Raw genomic sequence first — 14,967 nt, forward strand, 5'->3', positions numbered from 1 at the left:
GCTTCAGAGATACTGTTCCAGGTCGAGAGACCCTCAAGCAGTAGCAGTGGATGCACTGGTGACCCAGTGGGTGTTTCCGTCGGTGTATGTTTTCCCTCCACTTCTGCTGATCCCAAAAGTACTCAGGATCATAAGAAAGACAAGGGTTCGAGCAATCTTCATTGCCCCAGACTGGCCAAGAAGGGCTTGGTACCCAGATCTTCAGCAGTTACTCATAGGAGATCCTCTTCCTCTTCGGGAGGACCTGCTGCAGCAGGGGCAGTGTGTGTACCAAGACTTACCGCGGCTACGTTTGACGGCATGGCTGTTGAGCGCCGTATCCTAGCCAGGAAGGGTATTCCTAAGGAGGTCATCCCCACTCTTATTCAGGCCAGAAAGGGAGTAACGTCAAAACATTACCGTATTTGGAGAAAATATGTGTCTTGGTGTGAATCCAAGAAAGCTCCTACGGAAGAGTTTCACTTAGGACGTTTTCTCCATTTTTTTGCAGGATGGTGTGGAGGCGGGCCTACGATTGGGATCAATCAAGGTCCAGATTTCGGCCTTGTCAGTGTTCTTCCAAAAACAATTGGCCTCTCTTCCTGAGGTTCAGACCTTCGTGAAAGGGGTTCTGCATATCCAGCCTCCATTCGTGCCTTTAGTGGCACCATGGGACCTTAACGTGGTATTGCAGTTCCTTCAATCGGATTGGTTTGAGCCTCTACATAAGATAGAGTTGAAGTTTTTCACTTGGAAAGTGGTGATGCTTTTGGCATTGGCATCCGCAAGGCGGGTGTCTGAATTGGGGGCCTTGTCTCACAAGAGCCCTTACCTGATTTTCCATGAAGATAGGGCAGAGTTGCGAACTCGCCAACATTTTCTTCCAAAGGTGGTTTCTGCTTTTCACATAAACCAACCTATTGTGGAGCCAGTAGTTACTGACACATTCACTGATTCAAAGTCTCTAGATGTGGTTAGAGCTTTGAAAATCTATGTTGCTAAAACAGCTCGTATACGGAAAACAGAGGCTCTCTTTGTCCTGTATGATCACAACAAGATTGGCTGTCCTGCTTCCAAGCAGACTGTTGCACGTTGGATTAGAAATACGATTCAGCGAGCTCATACTACGGCTGGATTGCCGTTACCGACGTCGGTAAAGGCCCACTCCACTAGGAAGGTAAGCTCATCCTGGGCGGCTGCCCGGGGGGTCTCGGCATTACAACTTTGCCGAGCAGCAACTTGGTCAGGGTCAAACACATTTGCTAAGTTCTACAAGTTTGATACCTTGGCCGATGAGGACCTAAAGTTTGGTCAATCGGTGCTGCAGGGTCATCTGCACTCTTCCGCGCGTACTGGAGCTTTGGTATAGACCCCATGGTCTTGATGTCGTCCCCAGCATCCTCTAGGACGTATGAGAAAATAGGATTTTGATAACCTACCAGTAAATCCTTTTCTCCTAGTCCTTAGAGGATGCTGGGCGCCTGTCCCAGTGCGTACTTTACCTGCAGTTTAGTTATTAGAGTTACACAAGTTGTGTTATCTTGGTTTCAGCATGTTGCTGCAATTAGTTCATGCCTGTTGGCGTGTGTCATGTTGAATGCCATGTGTGCGGCATGGTTGAGGGTGTGAGTTGATAGATATCTCACCACTAGTTAAGTAATTCCTTTCCTCGAAATGTCGGTCTCCCTGGGCACAGTTCCTACAACTGAGGTCTGGAGGAGGGGCATAGAGGGAGGAGCCAGTTCACACCCAATTAAAAGTCGTTAGAGTGCCCATGTCTCCTGCGGATCCCGTCTATACCCCATGGTCTTGATGTCGTCCCCAGCATCCTCTACGGACTAGGAGAAAAGGATTTACCGGTAGGTTATCAAAATCCTATAAAATATCTATCTATCTATCTATCTATCTATATATATATATATATATATATATATATATCCTCTAAGTATGACTGTATTTGTATATTATACATGAGATGGTGACAGTTTGTGTTATATATGAGAGTGTGACAGTGTATATGTGTTTTGCACTAGTGTGATGCTGTGTATTATGTATGAGAGTGACATTGTGTGTGTGTGTGTGTGTGTGTGTGTGTGTGTGTATTATACATGAGATGGTGACAGTGTTTGTGTGTCTGTAATATGCATCAGTGTTCATTCTAGCACCCTGCACCTTTCAAAACTTGTGCAGTTCCTCTTTCCTGCCTGGGGTGTCACTCTCTGCTCTGTTGCTTTTCAGAACACTCTGCTCTGTATCTCAGCACTAAAATACAGAGCAGAGTGTTCTGAGAAGTACCAGAGCAGAGAGCGACACTCCAGGCAGGAAAGACGAACTGCACGTGTTTTGAAAGGTGCATGATGCTAGAATGAACACTATGCATGACCGTGAAATCTGTGTGTGTGTGTTTTGCATATGAGTGTGACTGTGTGTGTATGATGCATGAGTGTGACTGTATGTGTCTATTATGGCTGAGAGTGTGACTTTGCGTGTATTATGCATGAGGTTTACTGTATGTTTGTGTATTATGTGTGACTGTGTATTATGCATACTTGTGTGACTATGTATTATGCATGTGTGACTGTATGTGTGTATTATGCATATGAGTGTGACTGTGTGTGTGTGTATTATGCATTAGTGTGTGTGTGTATTTTTGTATGATTGTGTGTGTATTGTGTATGATGTGTGACTGTGTTTGTATGATGGTGTGACCGTGTGTGTTATGTACAATAGTGTGACTGTGTGTGTATTATGCGTGAGTGTGACTGCGTGTGTACTATGCATGAGTGTGACTGTGTGTATTATATATGATGGTGTGACTGTGTGTGTGTATTGTGTATGATGGTGTGTATTGTGTATGATGGCGTGACTGTGTGTGTGTTATGTACGATAGTGTGACTGTGTGTGTATTATGCACGAGTGTGACTGTGTGTATTATGCATGAGTGTGACTGTGTGTGTGTATTACTGTATGTATGATAGTGTGACTGTGTTTGTGTATTATGTATGAGAGCGTGACAGTGTGTATGTGTTATAGGTTAAGGTCTTGTCCTCTGTTGGACAACCCATACCTTTATTATATCCCGTCCACTTAAAGAAGGCAGAATGTACAGTTCCCTGTTGAAGCAGGTGTGGACGGCTTTCTGTACCAGCTGTCAGCAACAGAATACAATGTGTTCCGGTTTACTGGCTGCAGGTAACCTGGAAAGTTCCTATTTGCTACACAAGTGATGGTTGGCTTTGGATAAATTAAGGGATGGACCTTGTTAAGGTGAAAACCTCCATTATATATTGTATCTTTCGTTGGCTTTAAGCAGGCAAGGTTCAGGCTGTTAATGTTCAGTCTTAATGATACTCTGTAGCCCATGTGTTTAGTTTATTGTCATTAGTAACTAAAAATGATTTTTCTTTTCAGATATCTCCATGTTAAGCAGAAGCAGACCCATCTATCCCAATGTAAGTATTCAGGAAAATGTCTGTAAGGCAGAATTACTAAAAAAAAAAAAATACATATTTTAAACCTTTAGTTATTAGAATAAAAATGTACAGTTCCATCAAGGTCAACCTTTCATAATTTCTAATTCATCCAGACGAAGGTAAAACTAAACACCCAGATAGACTGTTGATGATTTAGCCTCCTAGAGTGGGGCTAAATGTTATCTATATCCTTATGGGCCAATTCGATTGTCCGCAAAAGTGCGACAGCGATGCTCATCAGAGATATTTACGGCACAGCAATATCATTCCTTTTATCATGCACTCTTATATGGATGTGAGGTAATATGAGCAATGTTGTTCTTGCAACGAGTCGCCATTACAAAGATCTCCACACCGTTGCGATAGCCCATTACGACTGTCGCTATAAATTGATTTTCTCCTATTACATTTTTGACAAAGTTTCACTGGTCACAGGTCCTTCAATGCATTCTGTTAACTTGTAGGCCCCACTGCCAAGCTAACACTCTTAGCCACTTACAGTGGTTTCACTATATGACATTTTTCTTAATTGGCCCTTATTGACTATACTAGTCTTTGCTTACCTGTTTAGTTGATCTTCCACCCCGTCCTTTCATCCTATGATGCTAACTGAAAGGAGGATCCCACCTGTTCTCAAGACCGCCAGCCAGCTTCTGCCCCCTTACTGTTTATCCAACAGTAACTCTCTCCTGATTGTAGAAGATAACATAGTGTGACACCAATCACCAGCACTTCCTTCTCCAGTCATTATCTTTCCGGTATGGCTCTTGTGTGGAGAGAGAATACTGTATTATACCACTTTCAGATTGCAAACCCAGGTCCGACCCAGCTTTGAACCCAGGTCCGGCCTAAGTCTGAGCAGGCTCAGACCCATTCACTTTGCAGTTTCAACCCAGGTTATTCCCGGGTTGGTGCCTTTCACACTGAACCCAGGTCACCCATGTTAAACACTGTGATGTGATTTAAAATTGACTTTTCTCTTACGTCCTAGAGGATACTGGGGTCCACATTAGTACCATGGGCTATAGACGGGTCCACTAGGAGCCATGGGCACTTTAAGAAATTGATAGTGTGGGCTGGCTCCTCCCTCTATGCCCCTCCTATCAGACTCCGTAGAAAATGTGCCCGGAGGAGCCGGTCACGCTTGGGAAGCTCCTGAAGAGTTTTCTGCGTTTATTTAGTTTTTTATTGATTTCAGGCAGGTCTGGCTGGCACCAGACTGCCTGCTTCTTGGGACTTAGGGAGATGGACGGCCCAACCACCCTAGGATAAATGGTCCCGTTCCCCGCTGACAGGACACTGAGCTCCTGAGGGTCCTATTCGCAAGCCCCATTACGGCGAGCGTACAGACCCGCAGCACGCCGCCTCCCCTAACAAAGCCAGAAGTTAGAAGAGTGGTGAGTAGGTGGCCGGCGTCCCGGTTAGCGGGTCGCCGGCTGTAATGGCGGCACAAGGGGTAGGAGCGCAGCGCTGACAAGCTGGCTGCTGCTCCAGGCTTCAGAGGCATACAGGGTGCTGTGTTTTCCGCTGTGAGGGGCGAGCTGAAGCCACAGCACACACATACCCACACTGGCAGCAATTCTACAGGGGTTTTAACCCACTGTAGAACAGAAATTACCTCAGCCAGTATAAAAAAAAACAGGAAGACCGCTCGCCATTAAGGGGGCGGGGCTTTACTATGAATGGATCCAGCAGCTCACCAGTGCCATTTTCCCTCTGCAGCTATACACTGGCAGACTGGCAGGGAAGCAGAGCTCCTCCACAAGGACTCCAGAGCACCTCAGCGGTACCAGGGGGGGAGCAATATTTGGTGTACTAACCCTCTTTAGGGTACTTAGTTTGCGACCCAGCTAAACTTGTACTTTAGCTGTAGGGGCGCTGTGTGACTGGCTCCATTATATTCTGTGTCTCCCTAGAGGGCTCTATGTGGGTTAACTGTGTTTTACCCTATTTTCCTGTGTGTGTGTGTGTGTGTGTGTGTGTGTGTGTGTGTGTGTGTGTGTGTGTGTGTGTATTCTTTCATATTTACTATGTCAAAGGAGTGTGTATCATGCACAGCAGAGTGTTTTTCTCAATCTGGGGGATCACTGCCGTGTACTCAGGATAGTATACATTCTCAGGCTAGTGGATCTGAACCAGTATGGTTAGATTCATTAAAAGGGATGATTTCAAATATTTCAAATAAATTATCCTAAAATGAGAAGGAGACGCAATACTTAAGGCAATCTGTTGATGACCTGATGAATAGAATTCAGAGGTCGTTCCAGCGTCTCATACCCCTACCGTTTGTCCACAGAAGCATACTCTGTCCCAAATCATGCAGGCTGATACTGATGATGATGTATCAGACCCGGAGGAGGGTGAGGTGGAGGAAGGGGGGATGCAGCTTTATCACAGGGTATACAAGCCCTGATATAAGCTATTAGAGATGTCCTGCACATTCCTGATAAGGTGGCAGAGGACGAGGAGGAATCTTATTTTAATGTGAAAAAGAAATCCTCAGCTACTTTCCCTGCATCTAAGGAATTAAATTCCTTAGGTGGGTAAATCCTGGGTAAATCCTGACAAGAAGTTTCAGGTCCCAAAATGGTTGCTCACATCCTTCCCGTTTCCTCAGGATGATAGGAAAAAAATGGGAAAACCCACCGATAGTTGATGCATCTGTTTCTAGGCTGTCACATAAGATAGTTTTACCTGTTCCTGTGGCAGCTTCCTTGAAGGATGCTGCAGACCGCAAGCTTGAGACCACTCTCAAATCTCTGCACACGGCTGCAGGGGTGGCCCAGAGACCCACTATAGCTTGTGCATGGATCTCTAGGGCCATTGCAAAATGGTCAGGTAATCTTCTTGACTGGTTAGATTCCTTATCCAGGGAGGAGATAATTTTACTCCTACAGCATATACAGGATTCTGCTAACTTTAAGGTGGAGGCCATAAAGGAAATTGGTTTACTCAATGCACGCACCACTGCCATGGCGGTGTCAGCACGCAGGGGCTTGTGGCTACGCCAGTGGACTGCGGACGCGGATTTCAGGAAAGGCGTGGAATGCCTACCTTTCACAGGTGAAGCCCTTTTTGGAGATGAACTGGATACGTGGATATCCAAGGCTACGGCTGGTAAATCTGCTTACCTTCCTTCCACAGCTCCCCCGGCTAGAAAATCCTACACTGCTCCAACTCTGGAGTCCTTTCGGACAGCGAAGTTTAAAAACAAAACCAAAGGTTCTTCTACGGCCTTCAAAGGCAATAGAGGTAAGCCCATAAAACCAGCAACTGCAGGTTCACAGGAACAGAACCGCGGTTCTGCTTCCTCTAAGCCTGCGGCATGACGGTGGACCACACTGCCTGGAAGACAGGCAGGTGGGAGCCCGTTTGAGATTCTTCAGTCACATATGGGCAACATCATGCCAGGATCCCTGGGACAAAGATCTTATAGCCCAGGGCTACACACTGGCGTTTCAGGAACTCCCACCTCAGATTTTTCAAATCAGGCTTACCAGCTTCTCAAAAAGCTAGTATGACTTTACAGGAAGCAATTCAGAAACTGGTACAGACTCAGGTCATTGTTCCAGTTCCACTTCAGCTGCAAAACCAGGGTTATTATTCCAACCTGTTTGTGGTTCCGAAACTGGATGGTTCGGTAAAGCCCATTTTTAATCTCAAGTAGTTGAACCCGTACTTACGGGTGTTCAAGTTCAAGAAGGAGTCTCTGAGAGCGGTGATCTCAGGTCTGGAGAAGGGGGAATTCTTGGTGTGTCTATATCAAGGATGCGTACCTTCATATTCCGCTTTGGCCGCCTCATCAGGCTTATCTAAGGTTTGCATTACAGGACTGTCACGACAAGTTCCAGGCCCTGCCATTTGGCCTCTCTACGGCACCGAGGGTGTTTACCAGGGTAATGGCAGAAATTATGTTTCTCATCCGCAAACAGGGGGTGAACATAATACCGTACCTGGACGATCTGCTGATAAAAGCACCATCCAGGGAGAGGTTGTTAGTCAACATTGCCCTCTCAACCCGACTACTCCAGTATCACGGGTGGATTTTGAACCTACCAAAATCTCATCTGGAACCAACATGGAGGCTTCCGTTCCTGGGGATGATATTGGATACGGAGGAGCAGAAAGTATTCCTTCCGTTGGAAAAAGCATTGGTGATCCAGTCGATGGTGCGGGATGTTCTGAGACAAACCCGGACATCGGTGCATCTATGCATTCGCCTTTTGGGGAAAGATGGTAGCTGGTTACAAGGCGCTGCGTTACGGAAGGTTTCACACAAGGCCCTTCCAGCTGGATCTGTTGGCCAAATGGTCCAGATCGCATCTTCACATGCACCAGAGGATCAGTCTGTCGCCAAAAGCCAGGATTTCTCTTCTGTGGTGGCTTCAGACTTATCACCTGACCCTAGGCCGAAGGTTCGGGATTCAAAATTGGATTCTGCTAGCCACAGACGCAAGCTTCAGAGGTTGGGGAGCAGTCACCCAGGGGGAACCGTTCCAAGGAAAATGATCAAGTCAGGAAGCCATTCTTCCAATCAACATTCTGGAACTATGGGCCATATACAACGCCCTTCTACAGGCATCACAACTTCTTCAAGATCAAGCCATTCAGGTGCAGTCGGACAGTGTGACGGCAGTGACGTACATAGGGGGTCATTCCGACCTGTTCGCACGATGCTTTTTTTCGCAGTCGTGCCAACGGGTCCGGAATGTGTATGCACAGCGGCCTCATGTGTATGCACAGCGGCGGGTAACGCCGGTCAGCGACTGAATTAAGAAGAAAACGATCGCTGCCGCGATTTCACCGTGTTCACAGGAGGAAGGCGTTCCGGCCAGTGTATCTCTCCTGTGGTGGCTGCACAGTGCTCACCTCCTAGAGGGTCGCAGGTTCGGCATTCAGGACTGGATCCTGGTGACCACGGACGCGAGCCTCCGAGGTTGGGGGGCTGTCGCACTGGGAAGAAATTTCCAAGGTCTCTGGTCAAGCCTAGAGACTTATCTCCACATCAATGTCCTGGAGTTAAGGGCCATTTACAACGCCCTACGCCAGGCGGAGGAGTGGCTTCAGAACAAACCGGTTCTGATTCAGTCAGACAATATCACAGCAGTGGCTCATGTTAACCGCCAAGGCGGCACAAGGAGCAGAGTGGCCATGGCAGAGGCGACCAGGATTCTGCGCTGGGCGGAAGGCCATGTAAGCGCACTATCAGCAGTGTTCATCCCGGGGGTGGACAACTGGGAGGCGGACTTCCTCAGCAGGCACGACCTGCATCCGGGAGAGTGGGGACTTCATCAAGAAGTCTTCACACAGATCGTGGATCGGTGGGGACTGCCTCAAATAGACATGATGGCATCCTGTCTCAACAAAAAGCTAAAGAGGTATTGCGCCAGGTCAAGAGACCCTTAGGCGGTAGCGGTAGGCGCTCTGGTGACACCATGGGTGTTCAGATCGGTCTATGTGTTTCCTCCTCTGCCTCTAATACCCAAGGTGTTGAGATTAATAAGACTAAGAAGGGTCAGAACAATTCTCATTGTTCCAGATTGGCCAAGGAGGACTTGGTATCCGGATCTGCAAGAGTTGCTCACAGACGATCCGTGGCCTCTTCCTCTAAGGCAGGACCTGCTGCAGCAGGGACCCTGTCTGTTCCAAGACTTACCGCGGCTGCGTTTGATGGCATGGCGGTTGAACGCCGGATCCTAGCTGAAAAAGGGATTCCGAAGGAGGTCATTCCTACCCTGATCAAGGCTAGGAAGGATGTGACATTGAAACATTATCACCGTATATGGCGGAAATATGTTTCTTGGTGTGAGGCCAGAGCTGCTCCTACGGAGGAGTTCCATTTGGGCCGTCTGATTCACTTCCTTCAAACGGGAGTGAATTTGGGCCTAAAATTAGGGTCCATAAAGGTCCAAATTTCAGCCTTATCCATTTTCTTTCAAAGAGAATTGGCTTCTCTTCCTGAAGTACAGACTTTTGTGAAGGGAGTGCTGCATATTCAGCCTCCCTTTGTACCTCCGGTGGCGCCTTGGGATCTTAACGTGGTATTAAGTTTCCTCAAGTCACCTTGGTTTGAACCACTCAAAACAGTGGAGTTGAAATACCTCACTTGGAAAGTGGTCATGTTGTTGGCCTTAGCTTCTGCAAGGCGTGTTTCGGAATTAGCGGCTTTATCATATAAAAGCCCATACCTGATTTTTCACGTGGATAGGGCAGAGTTGAGGACTCGTCCTCAATTTCTGCCCAAGGTGGTCTCATCTTTTCATATGAACCAACCTATTGTCGTGCCTGTGGCTACACGGGATTTGGAGGATTCCGAGACCCTGGATGTGGTCAGGGCTTCGAAGATTTATGTGACCAGAACAGCTAGGATCAGGAAGACCGAAGCTCTGTTTGTTCTGTATGCGTCCAACAAGGTTGGCGCTCCTGCTTCAAAGCAGACTATTGCTCGCTGGATCTGTAACACGATTCAGCAGGCGCATTCTCCGGCAGGATTGCCATTGCCTAAATCGGTTAAGACCCATTCCACTAGGAAGGTGGGCTCTTCTTGGGCGGCTGCCCGAGGGGTCTCAGCACTACAACTGTGCCGAGCTGCTACTTGGTCGGGGTCAAACACCTTTGCAAAGTTCTATAAGTTTGATACCCTGGCTGAGGAGGACCTCCTGTTTGCTCAATAGGTGCTGCAGAGTCATCCGCACTCTCCCGCCCGTTTGGGAGCTTTGGTATAATCCCCATGGTCCTTACGGAGTCCCCAGCAAGCTCTACGGACTACGAGAAATAGATTTACCGGTAAGTAAAATCTTATTTTTTCTCCTAGCCTTAGCTTCGGCAAGGTGTGTTTTAGATTTGGGTGCCTTGTCATGCAAGTCACCGTATTTAGTGTTTCATGATGACTGAGCTGAACTTCGGACGAATCCCGCTTTCCTACCAAAAGTAGTGTCCTCTTTTCACATCAATCAACCAATAGTAGTTCCTGTGTTAACAGGAGATTCTGGAACCTTGGATGTGGTACGCGCACTACGCTACAGGTCGTAAGACGGATACGTTGTTTGTTCTCTACGATGCTGCCAAGATGGGTTGGTCAGCTTCTAAGCAGACCTTATCCAGATGGATAAAACTGACCATACGTCAGGCTTACCTTCATGCTAGGTTACAGCCACCTACATCAGTAACAGCTCATTCCACACGTTCTGTGGGAACGTCATGGGCAGCTGGTCGTGGAGCTTCTACGACACAGCTTTGCCGTGCGGCTACATGGTCTTCAGTGCACACGTTTGTGCGCTTTTACAAGTTTGATACTTTTGCGGCATCAGCATCTAGCTTTGGCCGCCTAGTGTTACAGGTTCCAAACAGCTCTCCCTCCCACGGCGGAAACTTTGGTACGTCCCAAGAGTACTCCAGTGACCCCTAGTGGATGAAAAAGAAAATAGGATTTTGGTACTTACCAGGTAAATCCTTTTCTTTGAATCCATAGGGGGCACTGGACGCCCACCCAGAGCAGTTTTACCTGGTTTGTGGTAAGTTCAGAGAATCTTATGGTAACACACTCTCACCGACTGGTTCAAATTATCAAGTTCTATCGGTTATGGTGTCAACTGTTAGTTGTCAGTAACGTTATGTGTCAACTTTATTGTTGTCCGTTTTGTTATATGTAATTCTCCATTGTCAACCTCTCTATTGCTCCTGTTCGGCTCAGTAAAAAACACTGAGGTACTCTGGGATATGGAGGGGAGGAGTAGTTCCAAATTTAATTTATTCAGTGCCTTGTTCCTGCGGATCCGTCCATATCCCAAGAGTACTCCAGTGCCCCCTATGGATTCAAAGAAAAGGATTTACCTGGTAAGTACCAAAATCCTATTTCTCTGACGTCCTAGTAGATGCTGGGGACTCCGTAAGGACCATGGGGAATAGACTGGCTCCGCAGGAGACTGGGCACACTATAAGAAAGATTTGGTACTACCTGGTGTGCACTGGCTCCTCCCTCTATGCCCCTCCTCCAGACCTCAGTTAGATTTCTGTGCCCGGCCGAGCTGGATGCACACTAGGGGCTCTCCTGAGCTCCTAGAAAGAAAGTATATATTAGGTTTTTTATTTTACAGTGAGAACTGCTGGCAACAGGCTCACTGCAACGAGGGACTAAGGGGAGAAGAAGCGAACCTACCTGCTTGCAGCTAGCTTGGGCTTCTTAGGCTACTGGACACCATTAGCTCCAGAGGGATCGACCGCAGGACCCGTCCTTGGTGTTCGTTCCCGGAGCCGCGCCGCCGTCCCCATTACAGAGCCAGAAGCAAGAAGATGGTCCGGAAAATCGGCGGCAGAAGACTTCAGTCTTCACCAAGGTAGCGCACAGCACTGCAGCTGTGCGCCATTGCTCCTCATACACACTTCACACTCCGGTCACTGAGGGTGCAGGGCGCTGGGGGGGGGGCGCCCTGAGCAGCAATAAAATCACCTTGGCTGGCAAAATAACCACAATATATAGCCCCAGAGGCTATATATGTGGTAATTACCCCTGCCAGAATACAGAAAAAAGCGGGAGAAAAGTCAGCCGAAAAAGGGGCGGAGCCATCTCCCTCAGCACACTGGCGCCATTTCTCCCTCACAGTTCCGCTGGAAGGAAGCTCCCTGACTCTCCCCTGCAGTCTACACTACAGAAAAGGGTAAAAAAGAGAGGGGGGGCACAAATTTGAGGCGCAGTAAATATTATAGCAGCTATAGGGGACATAATTCAGTTAGTCCCTGCATTATATAGCGCTCTGGTGTGTGCTGGCATACTCTCTCTCTGTCTCCCCAAAGGGCTTTTGTGGGGTCCTGTCTCCTTTAAGAGCATTCCCTGTGTGTGTGTGCGGTGTGTCGGTACGGCTGTGTCGACATGTTTGATGAGGAGACTGATGTGGAGGCGGAGCAGATGCCTATAAATGTGATGTCACCCCCTGCGGGGCAGACACCTGAGTGGATGGACTTATGGAAGGAATTACGTGCAAGTGTCGACTCCTTACATAAAAAATTTGACGACATGCCAAATGCGGGACAGCCGGCTTCTCACCTCGTGCCTGCCCAGGCAATTCAAAGGCCATCAGGGGCTCTAAAACGCCCACTACCTCAGATGGCAGACACAGATGTCGACACGGATACTGATACCAGTGTCGACGACGATGAGTCAAATTTAATGTCCACTAGGGCCATTCGTTGCATGATTGAGGCAATGAAAGAGGTTTTACACCTTTCTGATATAAACCCAGGTACCTCAAAAAAGGGTATTATGTTTGGGGAGAAAAAACTACCAATAGTTTTTCCCCCATCTGAAGAATTAAATGAAGTGTGTGAAGAAGCGTGGGCTTTCCCTGATAAGAAATTGGTGATTTCAAAAAAATTACTAATGGCGTTCCCTTTCTCGCCAGAGGATAGGTCACGTTGGGAAACTCCCCCTAGGGTGGATAAAGCGCTCACACGTTTGTCTAAAAAGGTGGCACTACCGTCTCCGGATACGGCCGCCCTAAAGGAACCTGCTGATAGAAAGCAGGAGGCTATCCTAAAGTCTATATATACACACACTGGTGTTATACTGAGACCAGCTATTGCTTCAGCGTGGATGTGCAGTGCTGCTGCTGCTTGGTCAGGTTCCCTGTCAGAAAATATTGACACCCTGGACAGGGACACTATATTGCTAACCGTAGAGCATATAAAAGACTCAGTCTTGTACATGAGAGATGCACAGAGGGAGATCTGCCGGCTGGCATCTAGAATAAGTGCATTGTCCATTTCTGCTAGGAGAGGCTTATGGACTCGGCAGTGGACAGGGGATGCAGATTCTAAAAGGCACATGGAAGTTTTGCCTTATAAGGGTGAGGAGTTATTCGGGGATGGTCTCTCAGACCTTGTTTCCACAGCAACAGCTGGGAAGTCAGCATTTTTACCCCATGTCCCCTCACAGCCTAAGAAAGCGCCGTATTATCAGGTACAGTCCTTTCGACCCCAGAAAAACAGGCGGGGAAAAGGCGGGTCCTTTCTGTCTAGAGGCAGAGGAAGGGGAAAAAAGCTGCACCACGCAGCAGGTTCCCAGGAACAGAAGTCCTCCCCCGCTTCTTCCAAATCCGCCGCATGACGGTGGGGCTCCACAGGCGGAGCCAGGTACGGTGGGGGGCCGCCTCAAAAATTTCAGCGATCAGTGGGTTCGCTCACGGGTGGATCCCTGGATCCTTCAAGTAGTATCTCAGGGGTACAAGCTGGAATTCGAGGCGCCTCCCCCCCCGCCGTTTCCTCAAATCGGCCTTACCGACAACTCCCTCGGGCAGGGAGGCTGTACTAGAGGCAATTCACAAGCTGTATTCCCAGCAGGTGATAGTCAAAGTACCCCTACTTCAACAAGGACGGGGTTACTATTCCACACTGTTTGTGGTACCGAAACCGGACGGTTCGGTGAGACCCATTTTAAATTTGAAATCCTTGAACACATACATAAAAAGATTCAAGTTCAAGATGGAATCGCTCAGGGCGGTTATTGCAAGCCTGGACGAGGGGGATTACATGGTATCCCTGGACATCAAGGATGCTTACCTGCATGTCCCAATTTACCTTCCTCACCAGGAGTACCTCAGATTTGTGGTACAGGATTGCCATTACCAATTCCAGACACTACCGTTTGGACTGTCCACGGCACCGAGGGTGTTTACCAAGGTAATGGCAGAAATGATGATACTCCTTCGAAAAAAGGGAGTTTTAATTATCCCGTACTTGGACGATCTCCTAATAAAGGCGAGGTCCAAGGAGCAGTTACTGGTCGGAGTAGCACTATCTCGGGAAGTGCTACAACAGCATGGCTGGATTCTAAACATTCCAAAGTCACAACTGGTTCCTTCCACACGCTTACTGTTCCTGGGGATGATTCTGGACACAGAACAGAAAAAAGTGTTTCTCCCGCAGGAGAAAGCCAAGGAGCTGTCATCTCTAGTCAGAGACCTCCTAAAACCAAAACGGGTATCGGTGCATCACTGCACACGAGTCCTGGGAAAAAAGTTGGCTTCGTACGAAGCAATTCCATTCGGCAGGTTCCATGCAAGGACCTTCCAGTGGGACCTCTTGGACAAGTGGTCGGGATCGCATCTTCAAATGCATCAACTGATAACCCTGTCTCCAAGGACCAGGATGTCTCTACTGTGGTGGCTGCAGAGTGCTCATCTTCTAGTGGGCCGCAGATTCGGCATACAGGACTGGATCCTGGTGACCACGGATGCCAGCCTTCGGGGCTGGGGCGCAGTCACACAGGGAAGAAATTTCCAGGGACTTTGGTCAAGTCAGGAGTCGTCCCTACACATAAACATTCTGGAACTGAGGGCCATTTACAATGCCCTAAGTCAGGCAAGGCCCCTGCTTCAAAACCAGCCGGTTCTGATCCAATCAGACAACATCACGGCAGTCGCCCATGTATACCGACAGGGCGGCACAAGAAGCAGGGTGGCCATGGCAGAAGCCACAAGGATTCTCCGATGGGAGGAAAATCACGTACTAGCACTGTCAG

The 14,967-nt window shown here is 48.1% G+C and overlaps 1 protein-coding gene across 3 annotated transcripts in view; it reads left to right on the top strand.

Annotated features, from left to right (window-relative positions):
• SPATA6 (spermatogenesis associated 6) overlaps window positions 1-14,967 on the top strand; it is a 290,370-nt gene that overhangs the window by 133,584 nt on the left and 141,819 nt on the right. For all 3 annotated transcript variants that reach the window (XM_063939577.1, XM_063939578.1, XM_063939576.1), the window contains one exon: window positions 3,391-3,431. In XM_063939577.1, coding sequence (XP_063795647.1) covers window positions 3,391-3,431 — 41 coding nt within the window. The remainder of the gene's footprint in view (window positions 1-3,390; window positions 3,432-14,967) is intronic.

Source organism: Pseudophryne corroboree, chromosome 9 (genome assembly GCF_028390025.1).
Source record: "Pseudophryne corroboree isolate aPseCor3 chromosome 9, aPseCor3.hap2, whole genome shotgun sequence".
Classification (NCBI taxonomy): Eukaryota; Metazoa; Chordata; class Amphibia; order Anura; family Myobatrachidae; genus Pseudophryne; species Pseudophryne corroboree.